The 21,382-nt window shown below is 46.3% G+C and overlaps 1 protein-coding gene across 7 annotated transcripts in view; it reads right to left on the reverse strand.

Moving 5' to 3' along the window:
* The window catches only part of MYO7A (myosin VIIA), a 103,883-nt gene that overhangs the window by 38,407 nt on the left and 44,094 nt on the right, over positions 1-21,382 (reverse strand). For 4 of the 7 annotated variants that reach the window (XM_049823662.1, XM_049823661.1, XM_049823663.1 and 1 more), the window contains 13 exons: positions 19,372-19,556; positions 17,746-17,867; positions 15,744-15,886; positions 15,548-15,661; positions 14,532-14,685; positions 13,788-13,864; positions 12,750-12,869; positions 11,819-11,961; positions 11,211-11,421; positions 10,586-10,721; positions 10,073-10,179; positions 6,799-6,855; positions 1,453-1,590 (listed from right to left, as the gene is read on the reverse strand). In XM_049823662.1, the coding sequence (XP_049679619.1) occupies positions 1,453-1,590; positions 6,799-6,855; positions 10,073-10,179; positions 10,586-10,721; positions 11,211-11,421; positions 11,819-11,961; positions 12,750-12,869; positions 13,788-13,864; positions 14,532-14,685; positions 15,548-15,661; positions 15,744-15,886; positions 17,746-17,867; positions 19,372-19,556 (1,707 nt within the window). The remainder of the gene's footprint in view (positions 1-1,452; positions 1,591-6,798; positions 6,856-10,072; positions 10,180-10,585; positions 10,722-11,210; positions 11,422-11,818; positions 11,962-12,749; positions 12,870-13,787; positions 13,865-14,531; positions 14,686-15,547; positions 15,662-15,743; positions 15,887-17,745; positions 17,868-19,371; positions 19,557-21,382) is intronic. The other 3 variants (XM_049823664.1, XM_049823660.1, XM_049823665.1) reach the window with 1 other exon arrangement.

Consider the following 21,382-nt stretch of genomic DNA (forward strand, 5'->3'; position numbering starts at 1 on the left):
GACAGAGAATTCTGGCTTAGTTCTTGCAAGAACTGATGAAATACAGACTTCCTGTGCAGGACACAAAATGCCAGACCGAATCGCAGACACATAGGTGTAAAAGCAGCTCAAAGTCAGGGCATTGGAAATAATTTGTTAACATCAGTTCAGGATGTACATCTATTTCTCAACATCACCCATGTTCTTAAAGGTGGTCTTATTCAGATCTCAGCTCAGATGATAATCTCAGATCAGACATATTGTTAAATATTAACCCAAAGTATTCCATTAACATGCTGTTAGGTGCCTTTTTATGCTCACCAAAACCAGGAGAAGGGCACAGTAAACTACTCTGAGAGAGCCACAAAACCTTTGGCCCTGCATCATATTAGGTTCACTGAACAGCAAAAATAAGTTTCAAACAAACACTGCTTGTACATAACAGCTCTGAAATTCAGTATTTTATGCTTTTTTTGCACTCAGCTGAGCTTTGCTAACAAACACTGACTTTAGATAAAGCTCCAGCTCTGGCTAGATTAACCGCTACTGAAGTGCAAAGGCATGGGCAAAATGATTCACAGAAACAAACAGCTGTAATTATTATTAAATAAAGCTCTTCCTCCTCAAGCAGTATCACTATTAAGAGTGGTGAGCAGCTAACAGTGATTGCTAACAGCACCAGGGTCCAATCCTGAAAGGTGCTGACAGTGGGATTGGGATGTTCAGCACCCGCCTTATTGTCTGCCTTTCGCTGAAAAACTCGGAGTCCCCTCTGTGAGCAGTTTGTGGTCAGGGGGATTTACAGCCATCTCCTTCCCTTTCATTTGCTCCTTAAAGTTTGTCCCCAGAATGTTGCTTTTGAAGCAAGTCCCTGGGAATCAAAGCACAATAATTCCTCCCACCTTTCCTCTGTGCTATTTTGCCTCTTGTTTCTCTCCTTTTAGAATCGTGCTTTTGCAATTTGTGCAAAAATATAGCAGTTGAAAGGATCAAACGGGGTGAAAATGAGTGAGACCCCTTGGGAGCAAAGATTTTGTAGAAAACACCCATGGGAAGGGGAATCACTTCTAGAAAACATTGAACCCTGCCATAGGACTAAACCCAGGGCCCTACAGCTCAGCCTAAATCTCTCTTAGGGAGGTGCCTACCGCCGGTGGAAATTCAGAGGCATTTCCTATAGGAGAAAGGGCTGCAGGGTGAATTCCTCGAGGTCATCCTTGGGAAGAAAGGCAGGGCCAAGGGCCCCCCTCTGCAAAAAGTTTTGGGGTGCTGTCAGATCGCAAAGCAAGTGCCTGATTTTGCCAACCCTTTGGTGACTCCCTTGCTTGCTGAACAGGCTGTGGGTTGGTTTTCGAAGCACCCAGGGGCCATCCTGACTCCGCTGACGCCTGAAGGAGTTTTGCCGTAAGCTCCAGGGCAGAGTGACTGGCGGTCCTGTACGAAAAGCATCCAGGAGAGGAAAGCAGGACTTACCATGGGCTTCTTGTACTCATTGGGCTTGATGCAGCGGACAAAAAAAGGCTGGCACACGCTGAGAGTCCTCATCAACAGCTCCAGGGACCGCTTGAACTGGCTGCTGAGCGTCGGCGAGCGCTTCCTCGTCTCCGCTCCCTGCAAAACCGCAGCGGAGCGGGCTCAGGAAATGAAAGGATAACAGCGCTTTTCCCCTCCGGCCGTGTCCCCGGGAACCTCCGGCGAGAGCCGGGGCTGGAGGGGGGAGCAGGGCCAGAGGTGGTTGAGTGTTGCAGCAGGAGAGAGCCGGAGAGCTTGCAATAACCAGACTCTGGCAACCTGCTCCATACACCTCTACCCAGGGAGGAAAAGTGCCATAATTTAATTTCTCCTGCTCAAGCCTCTCTGCGTGACTGGCAATCCCATCTGCCCTATGCAGAGCTGCAAGGAAGATCTGCCGATGGGAGCAAACAGCCCCGTCTGGGCCATCAAAAATCTCTGTATTGCAGCTTGGGGTGATGCATCTGCCCAGGGATGCTCCTCAGAAACAGCTTGGGCTTCCCTGTCCCCACGCATGGCAGCATGGTCATGCCAACCCCTCTGTCATGGTTCCTCATGTCACGCTGAGCCCCTCCTGCTCCCTGGGGTGTAGGACTAGAGACCCACGTAAGGTAAAAAACAAGCCAGGGACACTTTTGCTGCCGGGTGACTCTGCAACAGCTCCACAAACTTCTGGTAAGGTCTATATTCCTCAGCTGGTACTACAGGGAAGATTTGAGTTGTGTTTGGAAAAGAATATTAACTAGACTAAATGAAGTGGGTATTCAGGGTGAATCAGGATGATTTTGAGTATTTTATCTGGTTTAGCTCCATCCGTTAAATTAGTAATCCAATCTCCATTTTGGGGCAAGTGTTTCTAAAGCAGAATGAAGATGTTTCCCTTAACAGCCCCTTCTCTCTGCCCTGGGAGGACCTTGTTAAACCACCTCCAAACTAAATGAAGCCCCAGGCTCATTTTATGTGTCTGTCACTATTACCTGAGGTCATTACACACCAGTCACAGAGGTGCTGTGTGTCTCGTAGGATCTGGTGTTCAGGGAGCCTTTGTGGGGCAGCAAGTCCTGCTGGTGGGTTGGAGGAAGAGTTGGGCACCAGGATGCAACTCCCTCCGAATAAAAAACAGGGCAAACTGTGACATGACTAGTGACATGACCTGGTGGCTAGGGATTTCCCAAAGGGAAGATTTCAACAGGATTTTAATGCATTTTTCTGCCAAGCATCCTCTTCTCTGCAGGTGGTCAAGCCATCCATGGAGTCACAAAGTCCCCATTTGCACTGGCCTTGCTGCTATGTGTTGCAAGGTGCTGAGTTTTATTTCCACTTTTGCTGAAACCTTTTTGTGCGCTTCACCGTATAGCACTAATAACCTGTCAGATAACATTCCCACTCCCCAAAACTGAGGAATTTCATAAAATCACAGAATAGTTTGGGTTGGAAGGAACTATAAATATCATCTAGTCCAACCCCCTTGTGATGGGCAGGGAATTTGCACAGCTCAGGTTGGATATGATGTTGAGACAAACCCAATCAACACAAACACAAAGTCATCATGGAATTCCAACAAGAGAAAACCCAGGTCATGCACACACCAGAAAAACCTGGCCTTGTCGAGAAGAGCATGGGGGGCTATCGGTGATCTCTCCCAGCAAAATCCTCCCCAGAGGACAAACTGTTAACAAATCTAGATTAATTAATGGATGCAGCTGCTACCTGCAGAGCACTGTAGAGTCTGGTGCTCACATTCTGACATAGATTTGATGAAGAATAGGCTGTTTCAGCAAGAATCCTGGTTTGGATAGCTTTGATTAATGTTTTATCACTTTGCTAATTATGTGCAAGGGGTCACCTCTGTGAAATGTGAAAGGATAGCCACAGGGGTTAGAAGCAGCAACAGACGCAGGAGCAGGGCTGGAAGTTGGAAGCAACTGCAAGTTAGCCAGGTTTGTCAATTTGGGCTTGGCTGGGAGAGGTCATTTTTCAGATGTGGTGGTAGGAAGGGTGCAAGACTTTGTACAAGGTTCTACAAGGGAATTCATGAGTGGTTTGCTCCCAGACAGCAAGACCTGCCTCTCTAGGTTGCCGATGCCTTGCATTTCTTCCTTGCACGCATCCAGCTCTGGTAAAAACCAGTGCTGTCATCTCCATCCTTACACCCGAGAGCTTTTTGCTGGGAGGGGCTGGTGGGAAAGGACAGCAGCCAGAAAGCAGCTTGTCTTCCTATCCAAATTTTCAGAGTGATCTGGGCTCCTCCTGTCAAGACTGCACCATCCCACCCGTTTGCATGTTTCCTGGGCCTGACGTTTGTGCACAGACCCCTCTCAATGGTGGGCACCAGCCACACGGGCACTAACCGGGTCCTCAGCTACACAACGAAACCTCCGGCGAGGGATTTGCATCAACCTCCTCTTGCAGGGACAGGGTGACACCACTGAGGTCATGGTGATTCCTATTCCTCCTGCCTCACCTCAACACCAGTGTGGGGAGAATCACACCCCTTACTCCAACAAAAAAAGAGTGGAGCAGCCTGCCAACACACTCTAGTGAGGCACTGAAAAGACAGATTTTACTGCAGAGGAGGAGCATTTTTTAGCTCAGAACAGACCCAGTCCCCGTAGCCTGAGGCAGAAAAAGCTGAACACATTCTTCTTTTCCCCTCGCCAGACATGTCTTAGCTTTCAAACTCTGAGACTGTAGCATCTTTGGGACACAGACTATCTCTTCACTGGTGTCCATATAGGGTCTAGGACACAGAAGGACGTGACCTGTGTGTCATGGGGAAGGATGAGCAGGATTCACAGGTGCTGTAGCCCAGATTGGGGCACTGAGTGATCACTCAGCCTGTGTTCAGCATCAAAGGGAAAAAAAGCGGAAGAGAAAAATAAGAAAAATAAGAGAATTAGATGATTTACAGAGAAGCACCATCTCAGAGAGAAGTTCAGAAAGATGTGCAGACCAGCATGACATTCAGACATGTTTCAATGCCACTTCTTTCTGCCATCTCAGGCCAGCCTGAACTTCAGAGGTGCAGACACAATCGTGGCTGTTTGCAGTAACATAAAGACAAAAGTCAAGGCAGACTATCATCAGTAGGACAAAAGAGGACATTCCTCCAGCACGGGGTGTCTGAGTTCCCCAGTGGCACAGCTGGAGCATTAGGCCATTTCCCAGCATCTTTGTGAAGCTGTAAAATCTCTAAGGACCTACTCAGACTCCTTCATTTGGTGTCTTGGACACATTCGGGTACCTATCATGTGTCCAGGGCCGAGAAAGCAATAACCAGTTCAGCCTATCTACACCCTGTGGGATCCTTTCATCCTACATTAAGTAGGGTGGTCTTATACAGATCCAGAGTTCCAGCTAGGGCAATCACCAGGTTTCTTTCTTTGTAACTTTCAAACCAAGAAAACAGAAGCAAAGAGAAAGGCAAGTACGAGGAGAAATGTCACTGAGCCAGAAATGGTAGGAGTTACTCCTGCTATACCTCTGCACCTTCTCCTCCCACTTTAAGGAGAAGGCTGCCTGGTGCACCAGGATCACAGTGCTCAGCACTAGGTCTGCTGGGGAGATGGTGACCTGCTTTAGTGGAAATGCAGAAAGATTAATTACTTAAGGTGAGTTAGGGAAGGAGAGAGAAGCATGTGCTAGCAGCAATACTTTGGGGAAAGGTTCTGGACAAAGGACCATCCTCCCATCTCTTTAGGATGAGAAGGTCACTAAACATGACAGGCCATTTATCAGCCTTTTTTCTGAAGTGTGAGAAAAATGATGTTTAGTGTTTTGTCATATGAAATGTCACTGGGGTGGCCTCGGGTGACCAGTCAAAGTTGAGGCCCCCTCACAGCAGGTTCTGCGGTGGCATATAGTGAAGAGACAGTCTCTCTCCTAAAGGCTGTGCAGTCTGGAAAGATGCAAAGTTGACATGGGCTACGTAATGGTGCTGAGTATCACTATTTTGAACTAAACCCCCATTTTATAAAGCTTACTGATGTTGATATATTTGGAAAATCTTTTTTTGGTTTGGCTCTTCCACTCTTGTCTCATTGCCTAACAAATACAATAATTATTCATTAGAAAACCTACAAAACATGAGGCTATATTATAAGAACTGTGACAACAGAAAAATTTTAAAAAATTGTCAGTGTTATGTCTCCCATTTCCCTGTATCTCCTGTTGTTGTCTTCAGAGAAAAAGGGTGGCCTGGGCATTTCTGACAGATTTTGCACAATTCTCTCCTGGACTTAATCTCACCATACCCTAACTCAGTAAAGATTATTTTTTTCAGTATGTGGCATCAGTACAATGCTAGAGCAGTGCCCAATGACACCTTGTAATCCAAACAGTTTGCAATCATGATACGGAGGGGAAGGAGTCCAGCTCTGGAATTAATGACTTTGGGTCATTTTGGGTCACATCCCCCTCATTGGAATTCCAAGTCCAAACATTCAAGACACTGCAGAGGTAAGAAGGGTTGAAATCCAGCCCCATGCAAGGATCTGAATGTTGAAAGTCAGGTCTATCATCTCCAACATAATCCTCTGGCTATTGAAAGATTGTCGTGGAAATGTGAGCAGGGTCGCAAAGCTAACATCACAAAATCTTTACCACGCAGTATACTACCCTATGGCCAAATATCTAGCAAGAAAGGTTTGGGAAGCTATCAGAACCAGTCAGGAGATGAGATGCAACAGAAAAGACCTAAAAAAGGTGCCAAAAGCCTCTTTCAATGATCATGGCAAAATTCAATATTAACCGTGTCTTTGAAGGCTTGGATTTGAGCTCTCCCCTGAGCAAGAATGAACCCTGCTCTGAGAATGATGGCATTTCCAAGCAACTCAGAAATGCAATCCAGGAGTCTCTCTTCACACACGAACTGTCAGCTTCCTGCCCCAAAAAGGGCAAAACAGGGCCATATTTGCAGTTGCATGGAGGAATAATGTTCCACCAAAGACAACGCTGGCACCATGATAAACAACAGCCAAATCCCACAAATGATCCAGCTGAAGTTAATTCAAGTTATCCAAATATCAGAAAAAATCCTCAAAAATTTGGCTCGGGCTGGTTCTGATTTTATCCAAACCAAATTCTCATCATTAAAAAACTCTTCCGAGTTGAATCCTAGAAATAAATGACACAGTCGCACACTTGTATCTATTCAACAAGCCATAAAAATGCTCTCCGTCACATTGGTCACTTGAAATGGATCCTCTATAGATAGTGCAGGAGGAGGAATAAACCGACAAGAGCAAAGCACAATCCTTGCCAAGGAGCGATGAATATACAACAGAGGAACTCATGTATTCAATTTACCTTTGGTGTGGGTGTGGGCGACTGGCCAAATGTGCTGGATGCATAGCCACAGAGAAACTACGTGAAGCATAGGTGAAAAAAAACAAACACAAAACAGAGACAGAGAAGAGCAAATAGTGAAAAGAAGGAATAACCAAAATGGGAGCCTGGCATTGTTAGTCTTGGAAGTCCAGCTGTTAAAATATCTCTGAATAAAATGCATTCATTCTTAGATTTTTGTCTATCCCCCTCCTGGCTTTTCCCCTTCATCTCCACGTTCACATCCCTGAAGCTGAGGGAACTGCCACCGTGCAGCTCTTGCCTCTTGGAAACAACTCTTCTGCATCTTCTAACCTCACAATTATCCACCCAGTTTCAGCCATCTCCACTCCTCTCCCTCACAGACCGTTGCTCTCCTGCAATCAGTGCTCTCAATAGACAGCAGATGGGAAGATGCAAGCGAAAAGCAAATTTTCACAAAACTTCAAAAGAAATCCCTCCCTTCCTCCCTAATTTTAATCCAATTTATCAGATAGTTTCTATGGAATTGAAATTTTTGCCAAGGGGAAAGCCCCCAAATCTGCTTTTGTTTCTCATTCCTTTCAGCGATTTCCACCCCCACTGCTCCTTCTACCTGTTACTCAAGCAAGCAGTGCTGTCAGACTGTGCTGGCTAATTCCTCAGAGGAACGGTGTATAATTCCCACTGAACCCATCATTTCACCTGGCACCACTCAAAGAAACATTCTGATTCTGCCAACACATGCAGATCGACCTCCTCCGTGACAAGCATACACAAATCAGGCTGCACAGCCCCATGTGCTCCAGCAATACCCAGTTCACCACCCAGGTTTCGTTGTGCACAAATATTAGGTCTTTCAGGGACCAAACAGTTACTACGATATTCAAATATACACTCTTGACTAGTTTTCAGACTTCTCTGATTTGTGGCTTTCTTAAGTTCCAGGCACATAAGGATCCCATTTGAAAGACTGAATGTGAAGCAGATACGGATTTGCTTTTCGCTGACTCACAAAATCCTACAAACACATCAATAAGCTCCTGAGGACCAAAGGTTGGAAGCTGTTGACCAAAATGCTTCATTATTTGATTTAGCCCTTAGCAGAGCAGCCACTTGTCTGTTTTTAAGGGAAGATGTCAGATTTGATTGACCTGGCCCAAGTGTCTCTGGAAGGTTTCTCCATGGATTGCCTCACTGATGCTCGGGGAAGGTGCACACACTTCCAAGAAGAGCCTTTGCCCCAGCTCTTTGCTGCATGTAGTCAACACCTATGACCCATGCTCACCTACTTCTTTTTTTGGGGAATATATTTTAAGAAAGGGGCTGCAAACATTATTGAATTTTAGTGGAAAGCAATGGTAAAATCATCTCAGCCCCATGACGGATCCTGCTTGTCTGACCAGGTTTTTTTGTATGGTGTTTAGGGGATTTGTGGTCTCCCTGTTCACACTAACATTGTGCATGATTAGGGGAGCTGATACACAATGGTTGCTTCTCTTCCAGTTCCATGCCAGTCAGGCTGCAAGTCTCTCATTCAAAAGAGAAAAGCAGAGATCGTTAAAGTATCAAAGCACAGGGACCACCATTCGGGACAGATTCTGAAGGTGTTTAATGGAACGATAAAAGAAAAGGTTTATTTCAAAAAAAAAAGTGCTCTGATGCTTTAAAAGGTCTCAGTTCTCAGGTCCTAAACAATGCCCAGGTGAAAATCTCATTTTTGCTGTCAGATACTTCCAGCATCTTTTAAAGATGCTTGGTAGGTATCCCTGTGAAGAAGTCTGCATGGCTGTGTAAACCTGAGAGCTCCATCTCATCGATTCCCCAGAGTGCATCTCTGCTCTGCTCAAAGAAGCAAGAAATCATTTCCAAGGTGAACCACAAAGCTTGCACTGAAAATACAAAGCAGTGAGGAACAAGCAATAAAAAGCAAAGTAAATGGCAGTACTAATGCTAAGGGAGTTAGTGCCTAGTTCAGCAGGAGTATCCACATCTGGGGATAGCTCTGAACCCACCAGGAGTGTCATGTCAATTGGTAGCTTAATTGGGGGTGATAAACATTATCTTGGTAGCTTAACTGGGGGTGATACACATTATCTTGTTCCTAATGAAGTCAAAAGGATATTGATTATCCCTTTCAGCAGGAGCAAAACTGAGTGGCTGAAGATTATGAACAAAGCTTGGAAAGATGTCTGTAGCCTATTTAAAGAAATTTCTTAGGAATTTAAACATTTATTTCCCTTAACAGTCGAAGGAATTCAACGCTTCTACTGTTCAGCACTCCTGAAAGTACCTAAGTCCCTTGGACCATCAGTGACATTGGCTGGCATTTGGAAATAGGACTCCAACTTCAAAAAAACTTGGTTACCTTGGAAAAATTTTCCCCCGCACCCTCTGCAGTCCCATGGCTTTGCCTAGGGAGAGACTGAGGGATTTGGCCATAGCGACCTATCTGTGTAGACTTTCAGGTTCTGCAAGGCTGATATTTTAAAACAGTTTCTACTTTAATTTTGGGAGCAGGGCTGATGATGTCTCAGTAGGGAGAAGTAGATGTTTGACTTAGTCAAGAAAACATCATATATTTGCATTATTAATGGTGAAATAGTCACTAATCTCAGCATTTAAGCTGGTATCCTAGTAATATATGCTCAAATGAGGTGGGAAGAGTTAAAGCAATAACTGTGCCTTTCTCCAGAGCTTCAGCACACGTGGTCTTCTCCTGCACTGAGCATGGAGTAAGCACATACCCTCCTGAAGGGCTGGGATGTAAAAAGGGGAGCTTTAAACTTCAGCTTTCATACCTGGTGTCCCCTCTCTCTGCTGTCATAACAGTAAAACATGACTGTTGGCTGGTCCTTCCCAGTCCTGCTGTGGTGCTTAAGGGCCAGCCAGATTGTCCATTCATTCTGCTCTGGTCTACAAGTATTTGATTTTCACTTCTCACTCTATTATACGCAGATTTGGACTAGTCAGTTGAAAGGGCTAACTCTTTCTCTCTCCAATCTCTACAATCACAAACCTTATTGTTCCCATTCCTACACAATGAGGAGAGGAGCAATCACAGCACAAAATAATATTTGACAAACTGAACGCAGTGAACTGGGGGTGCAAGTGTGGACATACCCATGACCGTGCATTAACACTTCCTGATAGTTGGCTCACACTAACAGGTTTGAAACACCCCAAACAGCATCAGAGCAACATCGCTCTTTGCAAATCTTCCGCCCCTTCCAGGAACACCCCCCTGTGAATAAAGGTCTTCTCTCGCCTGCATTACCATTGCCACATCTGCTTGGAAGATCTGCTTGATGAATTTGTTTTTTGAGGAATGCACCAGCTGAATGATATCTCCGTGCAGCGTGTCCCTGTTTTTCTCCAAGAAACCTGGAGGAACAATGGGACAACACATAGACAGATGACACAACGCAACATGGCCAGGATGTGCCCTGCAACCTGGGTTGCTGGACTACTGGCTGGTCTTGGGGAGGTAATGGGGGTAATGACTGGGCAGAGAAAGGGGGACCAAGAGAAGGAAGAAGAGTCGCATCTTGAGACTGGATCAAAGATACATGTGATGCAAACCGCTGCAAGTCTGTCATGGGCACGCAGGAACGAAACAGCACCAAACTGCAGCTCATGGGCATCACTGAAGGGCCAAGCCATTGCAGCCAGAAAAGGAGTATACTGACACTACTGCGGGCTACCCTCTTGCTCTGCTCCAACGCAGCAGCAGCTCACGAGCCCCCAACGATCCCCTCACACCTGCAGTGCCCCAGGAGCTGCCCCATACCTTTTGTTTCGTAGTAAACAATTCCAGCAAAGTGGTTAATGCCAAACTGGGTTTCATAGTTATTCTTTGGAGGAATATAGTTGGTGTTAAGCTTGTGCTGGGAGTTCAGCTTGTGTAACATGGTGGCATCTGTACCCTGTGCATGCAGGAAAAAATCTGACATTTAACCAGGGTTTGTCCTGCTAAGATAATTTTCCAATCAATAGTGCATTTCTTTTTTGTCTCGGGTGACAATGTGTATTTATTTTGAGAAGAGATATGTTGGAGGGGATACCTCAAGTGCAGAAATTTAAGAAATGGATTAAATATCACTGGTATGTTGTGCTATATTCAAGATTGTGCTTCAAATGGAGTATATTTAACATCATTTTCTCTTAAACTTTATCAAAGGCTATTCTTGAGCCTCTTGCAGGCATATTCTTCCATCAGAAATACTAACTTCTTTAAAGCATGGTTGTGTACTCATGGAAGAAAATGAGACAGAGCAATAAGAACTATGAATAGTCAACCCACCAATGAATGTGTGTTTGGGGCTGATCAGACCCCTCATAGGGTGCCAGCATGCAAGTGCAAAGGGGGTAAAACCAAAAGAGTCTCTGGCAGTAGGGCTGAGCCCAAAACACACCTTGGGGAACTTGCTCTCCTCGTCAATGAGGGAGATGATGTTCATGGGCTTGATGGCAATCATGTCCAAGGCATCCTGGTTATCAGTGAACTCGATGTGCTGCCAGTTGATGTTCTCCAGGTTGTACTCCTCCTGCTCTAGCTTGAAGACGTGGCGCACAAAGAACTGCTGCAGGTTTTCATTTGCAAAGTTAATGCAAAGCTGCTCAAAACTGTGGAGGGAAGGTCAAGGAAAGGCCATGAGTCCTTTAGATCCACCATGGTCTATCTTCCTCTGTCTCTCTCCATGCTTGAATCAATACTCTTAGACCACATCAACCACTCAGTAAGGTTGCTGTTGGCTAAGAATTTCCTTATCAGTTCAGATAACCAGTTTTTCTCCCCCAAAACAATCAATGTTATAGCCATTATACATGTGTAGCCTAAACCAATCAGTTTAGGAAATACATTGTCTGCTGTAGCGGTTCGCTCTGATAATCTCTCATACAGAAAAAGGTTTGGCCCAGCCCAGTCCTGTTCATTTCAGGAGAGGTGAAAGGACAGCAAGACCTTGAGCTTGGGGTGGTGAAGGAGCGTTAAGACCTGTTTCTCCTTTTGCAGGCTCCATACCTGTTCACAGTGAAGTTCTCAAAGCCAAAGATGTCAAGCAGGCCGATGGATCTCCTGACGCTTTTGAGTTCCTGGGAAGGAGGTCTGTAAATTGCAGCATTGATCTTCTCCACGATCCACACAAAAAGCCGCCCATAAATTCCCTGAAATATCCCAGAGGTGGAGGTTACTGAGACAGGTTAGCATTTTGCCCTGCTAGTCAGTGGCAGCACTTCACTTGTGATGGCACAGGTTTTCCTAAAGCAACTGGACAGTCCCGGAGAACACGCTCACCAACATTTATGCCAGACTCTTGGAATGGTTTAAAGCTTCAGAAACTGTTATATAGATCAAGGAAAACAGACCTGAAAGCCTAGGTAAAAGAAAGCAAAATCCCAAATTTGGATCTATGGGCTTTCTGTAAAGCAGTGATGCACACCCACCTCATCAACCTTCATCACCCCAAAGCCTCAGGTGATGCTCTGATGGCTGCTGAACTGCTCTATCTATCCTTATTCCTGTGACGTTCAGCTTTATTTACTGCTGCAGACATGCCCAAATCCTGAAATTCAGGTGTGGGTGTTACAGGTGCTGATAGAGCTGCTCTGATTTATAACAGCTGAGGATCTAACCCTGGGGCTCAAGCTGGGATGTTTTCCTGAAGTTGAGGTGAAGTCATTTCAGAATGCCAGCTCTTTCCATAGGTCACCTTTGAGCACAGACAGTCTCAAGTCCAGATTGTAAATCCACTGAAGACCAGGCTATCTAGACTGTGTCCATCTCAATTCTTTGTGCATCCCACTGAAAACATAGTTTCAAGGCCATCTGCTGATCTGAGCTCACACGGGCACAAAGCAAGACGCTTTTCCTGTGCAGCGGATGCTCTAGTCTCAAAAGCGGCAGATTTCTTCAGCTTATCAACAACAGCAGAAGAGAATGCCCTAAGACTTACCTTTACAAAAGCATCCCTCACATCCAGCGCTTGTTCCATGCTGAGAGGGGTTGAGACAGTCTCACCCCTGGTGATTATAGTCCGGCTGGTAAGGCAGTTCATCACATCCTGAGGGTCAACCTGGCAAGGACACCACCAAACACAGCTGCTGACTTCATAACACAAGGTCTCCTTCCAATGGCCGGGGCTACTGGCCTGAACGTGCGTGGCCAGAGAGGAACCGTGCAGCCCTCCTAGTTGTGACTGCAGGTAAGTGACTTTTCTTAGCTGTACAGGGCAAATATCTCAAATGATGTCACAGGCATTTTCAGAGAGAATAATTAACACTTTTGTACGCTGTTTTACTATGGAAAGTGTTCTTGTGACTTAGTGTGAGATGCTAAGGAGGTGTGGGGAGAGAAGATGAAAAAGCAAAGCCTGCAAAGCTGTATCCTACCAGCATGAATGTAGCTTTGCATCCCCTTGACCCCTCTACATACTTCTGAGATCAAGCCAGGGAAATGTCCTAAAGTACATGAAAACAGCCTGCAGACAGCTGTGGATCATAGTCTGGGTCTAGCGGTACCTATGGAGATGAGAGGGGGTCCCTGAGGAGCCCTGTTACCTGCTGGGGAGGTCACTGAGGAATGCTCCAGCCACTGCATGGATGGTTTGGGTGAGGGTCATCTCACCTCACTTAAGAAAGACACAGTGTAAGTGACACCTCTGTCTCAGCTGCTGTAATGAACTCTCTTTACATCAATGAAGGAAACACTCTATTTTAGGGACTGAACTATTTTGGATGTCCTTTTTAGGATGACATCCCACCAAAGCGTCTGTTTGTCTCCGCTGACGTGAAGAGGAGCTCAGATACCCAGCTCAGATGGAGACATCCACCTTCACGCTGCCAGTGCAGGGCAAATTATGGCTCACCCAGGCATCTCCAGCCTCCTAGAGCTGGTGGTGCAAGGACAGCCCGGCTCAGATGAAGCTTTGCCACAACACAGGGAATATGGGAAGAAGCCAGAAAGGGGACAGCAGCACCGCAGAGCCACTGACCTCCAGCAACGATGCTGCAGTGATTAGCGACGTTGACTGAACAACCTCGCAGGCATCCAGGTTGTCATAGGTCCGAGCTGGGGAAAGAAAGGGAGAGGGAAAGCTGTCAGCGAGGGACGTGGCTCCTCAAAAGGTGGAGGGGGGTGAGGGAAAGGGTCTTTTGCCACTGCCTCCGTGTGTGACGGCCAGGCAAAATCTGGTTGTCAGAAGGGAGACAAAAGTTCATGCTGGAGTCCTGCTGCTGGCTGCAAAGGACCTGTACTTTGCTCTGCCAGCCACCCTAAATGACTAATGGGTTAAAAATATTTCTAGCATGTAAGTGCTTTAGGCTTCTGTCTTCCAAAGAGGCTTTTTAAGTCACCTTGTCATTTCTGACAGCAGGGTGGTTTGGTACCTTTACAAAGGCATATCCAATCACGCAGGTGCTTGTTCAACACTTCGTTGGTCTCTCCCTGCAAAACCTGAGTCTACTGAACGGCCTGCAGCCGTGTTCAGCCTCCCTACATTCAGAAAAGGTGGATGTCATTGAGCATACTGGAGTCCGGCAACCCTGCAGCATGGGCAGGTGGACTTATTCCTCCTTTCTTGTCCTTAAAAAACCACAATAAGCACCTGAGTCCCTGGCATGGCACCACGGCAGGTGGTCTGGCTACAACCCTCCATCCCTAAGCTTGGCTGCCTCTCACCCTGCAGAATAAAGAGTAGAAGTGCGCTTCACCCCATCCCTGTATTTTGTCCTTTTACCTTCGTACTGCAGGTTCCCCATATGCAGGATGGCAGCCAGCAGCTTGGAGATCTCCCAGTTCTCTGTGTCGGTGAACATTAGGACCTTCATTGCAGAGCGGATATTGGCGTACTCCTTGCTATCATCTCTGCCATCGCAGGTTGTGCAGTTACCCTGGAGAGGCGAAGAGGTTGCACGGTGCATGGGGTAAAGCAGAGAGCATCTGGGTGTAACCCTAAGCTATCCAGGGCTTCCCCCTAAATCAGCAGACATTTCGTTTAAGGGATGAATAAGCAGAAGATGATGCTGAACCTGCGGATCTGGCTCTGCCTTTTGGTGTATACTGTGATTTGGTGCTCAGCTTTGTGACCTGCACTTACCCTGCTGTCCCCAGCTACCCTCTGTTTGTCTGCAATCGGCAGAAGAGAAAAAGCTCCCTGAGGTGGGGATACAGGGTGAGAAGGAAACATGCTGGACGTTCCCACCGATCCAGCCAGAAAGCTGGGTGCCAGCCTTCCTGATGATGGGCCAGTCTTAATTCTTAACCTGCTTCTACCAGCTCCTCTGGATTGCAACACTGGTATATAAAGAGTGAGGCTGGATGTTGCTGGATCTGCCAGAAACGAGGAGCAGAGACAGCTCAGCACCATATGCTGCTGAGAATGCACCATCCAGCCACGCATGCCTCCTGGTCCATCACTGCTGCAAGAGCATCGGGTCGTATCTAAACACCCTGGTTATTTCCAAACAAGCGGGCTGGGCACAAGCACCAAAACCATCCAAATACACCTCCTGCTCCACAGGAAGAGTGGAAATAACCTGTCTTATACACAGGGGTTAAGATTTTGCACTAAGACTGTGAGGCTTGCGGTGGTGGGACAAAGAAGTCCCACAAACCCTGTGGCTAAGACTCAGGAAGGTCACAACCAGCAAAGCAGCTCTTGGCTGCGGAGGAAGCACCTCTCACTTCTCTCTCCCTTGCTAAGAAGCTCTAACGACATCACCCCACCAAACTTCTGCTTCGCTGCGCTCTCACCATCGCAAGGTAGTTGTAGTCCGTGGCTTTCCCAAGACCCAGCTTCTTCTTCTGCTCCATTGTCATTCCTCTCAGCATGCAGTAAAACACGTGGTAATTCCTCTCGTCCTGGGCCTGCAGTAGAAAAGCAAGCGTCAGCTCTGCGAGGAGAACACCACCGCAAAGGTCAACTGACCTTGCAGGTGTATCGCCTTACCTGCCTGCAGACCCGGGACTTCTCCAGCAGGTACTGCTCAATTTTTGCCCCCTCGATGGCTCCCCTTTTGTTGAAGTGGATGTCGATGTACTTCCCAAACCGGCTGGAGTTGTCGTTACGGATGGTCTTTGCGTTCCCGAAAGCTGCGGGGAAGAATTGCAGTGGGTTAGGGAGGATCATGGATCTGGTCTCGTGGGCAAAATAAATAACTAAAAGAGCCAGGCTGAGAGGGCAAAAAGCAGCCTGAAAGCCTTTCTCTTAAGTTTGGCTGGCTCAATTTCATCTCAGCGTGGGGAAGCAGGATATATTGCAGATGACTGTCCTTGGAAATACAGAGAGGAGCACAGAGAAGGAGACATAGGAAAGGGGTGACCTTATTCAGGAAGAAGAGCGAGGACAGCAGGATTTTGGCAGAAGCTGGTGAAATACCAGAGGGTTGAGCAAGACTTAGCAGGAGGATGCTGCAGCATGTGAGGTGACGCTGGGTGGGAAATGACAGAGCTGCTGGTGAGTGATTTGGTGACTGAGAGGGAAAGGAAAGAGCTCGTCATTTAGGGAAATACAGATGGACTAAGCCAACCTCCAGAGGGAGACTTCTCCCTGCAAACAGGCTGTGTGCAGAAGAAGGTACCCATGTCCATCCTCTGTGTGGGTGTGGGTCGCTGGCATGAGGACCCTGGCCAGCAGAGCCTGGAATTTTTGCTCCAGGATTGCTGGTGGGTGATGGAGATGCATTCGAAATACAGAACCTCTCTTCCCCTCAATCCTAGCAGTGATGGAGCACACGTTCAGAAACACCCCGTGTGCGTGCTGTGCACCACGATGCTTTACGTCGCCGGCGGTCGGGCAGCCCTGCGGTGCCCTGAGAACCTCGTTGCATCTTTATGCCATGGCTGAAGGAAGCTCCAGCAGAGCACGGAGGAGGAAATCTCAGCCAGTGACTTTCTTGTCTGCTCTGCTAACGTTATGCATGGAAAGCAGCTAGGATATTCACATTTCCATTGATTCCTAGGCGGCTATTTACCGAGCAAAACACTGCTCTCTGTGAGTAGCAGGGGAGATAAAAATAATGTTATTCTTTAATGAAAATGCTATTTTTCTGCATAAGTGTAAAAGGTCCATCTGGCATCATGTTGGGGCCAGAGGGTCAGATCACCTATTTAATTTACAGACACCCAATTAAAACGGCGGGGCTGATCACTGTAACAGCTTGCCAATGAACCTTTTAGGGCCACGAGCCGATTCTTGTTAGCTCATGCTTTCTCGAACTGCCTTTATTTCTTTTTCTGCATTCTGTTGCCATTCACTGATCTTGGAAGGAAAAGGTGGGGTTTGCTATTGTGTGTTGCCAGCACAAGGTGTTTAGTCTGTGAAGCTCTGGTCAAATTAATCTCATGTTCTGCTGAACCAGCAAAGAATAGGAATAAGATTTTTGCAACTATGGTCAAATAAAACAAAAACTTAGCTGGATGCAGCATTTAAAGGATATCAGTGCTCTGCATACAGTCATAATTCCTGGAAGAGGTGGTGAGATTTTTCAAAAGAGCTTTGTTTGTTTGGTGATCAGCATTTTTAAATCCCAGACTACAAAAAGAATTAGGTAAAATTCAGGGTCTTGTTTTGAAATTTTGGGAAAAAAGTGCTGATTTAAGTGGAAACCCCACATTTTTCAATTTTAAGTGAATAAAACAATTGAAAAAAAAATTTCAGGTCAGCTGAAATGTTTCTCTTCCAGCAGTAGTTGTCAAAAATATTAATGGAAAATTTGAAAGCCCAAATCAGAGAATATTAGTCTTGTGAAGAATAAATTCAGATGGAAGGAAACTGAATATTCTGTTTAACAAATGTTTACATCATTGCTTTTGATTTTTTTTAATTTTGTCACTTTTTGAAACTCAAAATGCAACGAAAGTGACTTACATTTGACCGTATTTTGTGTGTCCTGAACCTGTTTTGGGTTTTTTTTGCCAGCAAAAAATGCCTCCATTATCTGAGGCCTCACCTTCCAAAATGGGATTTGCCTCCAGGACCTGTTGCTCAATCCAGGAGTGCTGACCGCTGATCGCTGCCAGGAACTGCAGAATCAGTTTTGTGCTCTCTGTCTTCCCTGCTCCGGATTCACCACTGCAAAGACAACAGGAATCGAGGTCAGTGAAAGCCCTGCTGCACCCCTGCCAATGTCCCTCTCTCTGTCTCCAAAGGGACTGCTGTCTCTGTGCCTCTTCTTTTAGCGCAGGTAGGACGAGGCCACTAAGGATGGGTTTCCAGCATCCCAAGGACTGGTTGTAGGACAAACACAGTACCAGACAGCTTCCAGCCAAGATCTAGATTTGCTTTACAGTCCATTTGGCTCAAGCTGTTGCTTGAGTTTGGGTCTCTCCAGCAAATACCATCATTCAATCAGCACTAAGAAGGTCATGAAGCATTTTCAGACAGTGATTTTCCAGGTATGGTCACCAGACCATGAGCCTGGTCCAGGGGCTAGCTGGTCCCATGGGGCATCTTCATCCCCAGTCTTGAGCTGCCAAAATGCACTATAAGGCAGAGTGTGAAATACTGCCTTTTAGTGACAGGCACTTTTGCAGGTCCCCTAGGCTTGTCCTACCAAGGGGAAGGTAGGAAAGGAGGAGATCACGGAGCCCAAAGCAAGAGTTACTCCTCAAAGCTTTCTCTCCACTGAAAAATAACCTCCGTTATCTTGCAATGGTACAAGAGAAAAGGCTGGGCAGAAATCCCTTGGTGTGAGTCTGTGGCCTGTCTGATACATTGGGTAGCCAATATAAGTGATTGAAATGGACCTTCTTGGTGTTCATTAACCAGCCCTGAGCCCATGGCCAAATTGCCTCACTTCTCAGGGCTGGCTGGCCACCGGCACACTGCATCACGCCTGGCCTTGACTCTCCTCTGTGCCCTATATGATGCTTTTTTAACCCTGCAGGGGCTAAAAAATCACTACTGCGTGGCCTTTTCAGTCCCACGTATCTGAAATACTGTGCATGGGATGTTCCAGAGTTATGTTTTCATGCAATGAAACTTAGGGTAGGCATGCCTTGGAAAGAGGTGGTGACCTGAAAGCACAAAGACTGTCTGAGGGCTCAAAACTTGATAGGCTAGTGTTGGAGGGCTGAGAGAACCAAATCTGATTCATACCACTGTTTTGGACAGACACTGGAGTGAACTATACCCATAACTGTGACCAGGCATTTCTTGGTGCCCAAAGTTGACCAGTCCAGAGCAGAGCCGTGCGGGGACACACCAGTTCAGCAGTGTGAACAACCACAGGTCCAGAGATCAAGCTTGTCCCTGGCCCTTCCTTGTGCAGAAAGTATAGATCTTTGCATCTTTGATGTCTGTAGGAGTACTGAGTTTAAATTTGAAAGAGGAGGTTAAAGATGAATATAAGGTCTATTGGTTTGCAGGGTAAGTACCAAAGGATCGATAAAACATCTCTACCAGGAACAGTGATTGCAAACAGAGACTACCTATGCACTGGGAATATGTGGATAGAAGATCTAATAGGTCATTCAGATTTCTGACTCTGTTTGATAAGCTGTTGCCTATCAGCAACAACGTAAGTGCTCAGCATCTGTTTTCAGGATATGGCCCATTTGAAAATTCACCAACTCACCTTATAATACAACACTGGTCCTTGTTGTTGCGCTGCATGTTGAAGTAGCAGTTATCAGCAATTGCGAAGATGTGTGGTGGCATCTCGCCAATCTTTTTGTTGGTGTACAGGCGTATCTGCTCAGGTGAGTAGATGGGTAGGAGCTGGTAGGGGTTTACTGCCACCAGTATTGAACCAGTGTATGTCTGGAGGAGAAGCACATGAAGGTTTATGGGGACAGTGAGATGTAGCTGAGAGGCTTTGGCAGCTTGGATGGAGTGTGGAGGCCAGAAAAATCAAGGCTTTGCAAAAGCTGGATGAAAGATGATGTTCAAGTCAAAGATGCTTGCAGGGTGGAGCCTGGAGCAAAATTGGAACAAAAGTCCCAAACTATCTAAATCAGTTCATACTCAGCCCTGCTCATGCACAGCATGGATTCAAGCCTTATTTCATATTTTGGATGCTCCTCAGTTAAGATTCAGAGTTTCAAGTCAAGCTCATATTTGCAAAAAATATCACCAGAGCCAGCACATATCCATACATACCTATTGCATTGCACAAATTATGAGAAACTAGAGATGAAAGAAACTTGAAGACCGTTGCTGTATCTCAAAGCAGGACCAGCTGGATCCAAACCATTCCTGATGGATGTCTAACCTGTTTTTATAAATCCACAACAGAGCTGCTAAGCCTCCCTCTGCAATATGTTCTTTACCATTTCTGCCTAACCAAACCTCTCCATGCTGCAGTTTAAACCTCGTCCTGTGCACATGGATATGGCCCATAATGTCCTGACGTACCCCTTCTCAGCTATTTCTGAAATTTTTGAAATGGCCTTTGGTCCATCCCGTGCTCTCTGTGGCACTCAAATGAGCAAAGCTGTCCTGGGCCTTGGGCAGCAAACCTCTTTGTAGTGTCTTGCTCTCTCATTTCTGCCCATCCAGGAGCCATTTCTCTCAAGCCTCTCATCAAAGGACTCACGACCTTTGTCATCTTGCTCAGATGCAGCTCTGAGGTTAGGAGGTTTGGCCACATGCCCAGCTCAAGGCAGAGAATAAGGATCTCCTTCCCCTACTTCAGCTGTCTCAAAGTTAGTGTCTAGAGCAAGCGAATCAACGGGGCTCCTTCTCAGGCTAACCAAGGGTTATGAAATGAAGGCTACTTTCACTCCATGACTTCAAAGGAGCCAAGTTGCCTCCTCTAGGTTAACTTTTGGCAACTAAAGTTACAAGATTAATCGCACCTTTCTTTCCTGGTGGGACCAGCTGTGAAAGTGCCCCCACTGCTGCATATATTCTTTTCAGGAAAAAAACCAAACTAGTTTCAACATAAAAATAATCCTTATGGGTTTTTATCTGTGTGACCTAAAACCGACAATAAGCCTTTGGCACAAAGCAGCAAAGTGGCACAGACAAGGATGCTTGTGAACTGAGAAAAACTCTCTGTGCTCTGCTGGGTGCTCTTCTTTTTGTGCATATTGCAAACCGGCTGACAAATAAAACAAGTCTGAGCTGTTCCTCGTTTCTGAAGGCAGCAAAATAACTATCACTGCTGGATAGAGGAGTGGAAAGGGAAACTTGGAGACACAAGCCCCAGGTCAAGCTTCTCCCATCAAGCCCAGTATCCCTCAGTCATGATGGAAAGGGTTTGAGTGGAGTGAGATAATTTGTTTGCCACCATCTACGCAACACTTCCCACCAGCTCAGGCTTCCTGAAAGGCAGCCAGTAGGTGGCAATTGTGTCCTACAGTAGGGATGCTGAAAGCCCTTAGGGACTCCTCACTTTCTAGTCTGGTGGCCAACACCACAGAGCAACTTTCTGTTCGGTCCCAGGTGAGGTTTGATTTTACAGTGGTAACTGAGAAAGGATACGATAGTCTTTCCTGTAATAGGGGATTACGTGCCAGTAAAGGAAAAAAGCTCTTTAAGCTCAAGAACAAAGTTGTCACAAACCCAAAGGGTAGAAATTGACTGTGAAATTGTGTAGAGTAGATGTTAAAAGAAGGTATTGAAATAAAGGAGCAGAGAAGTCC

The sequence above is a fragment of the Accipiter gentilis genome, chromosome 19 (genome assembly GCF_929443795.1).
Source record: "Accipiter gentilis chromosome 19, bAccGen1.1, whole genome shotgun sequence".
Taxonomy (NCBI): Eukaryota; Metazoa; Chordata; class Aves; order Accipitriformes; family Accipitridae; genus Astur; species Astur gentilis.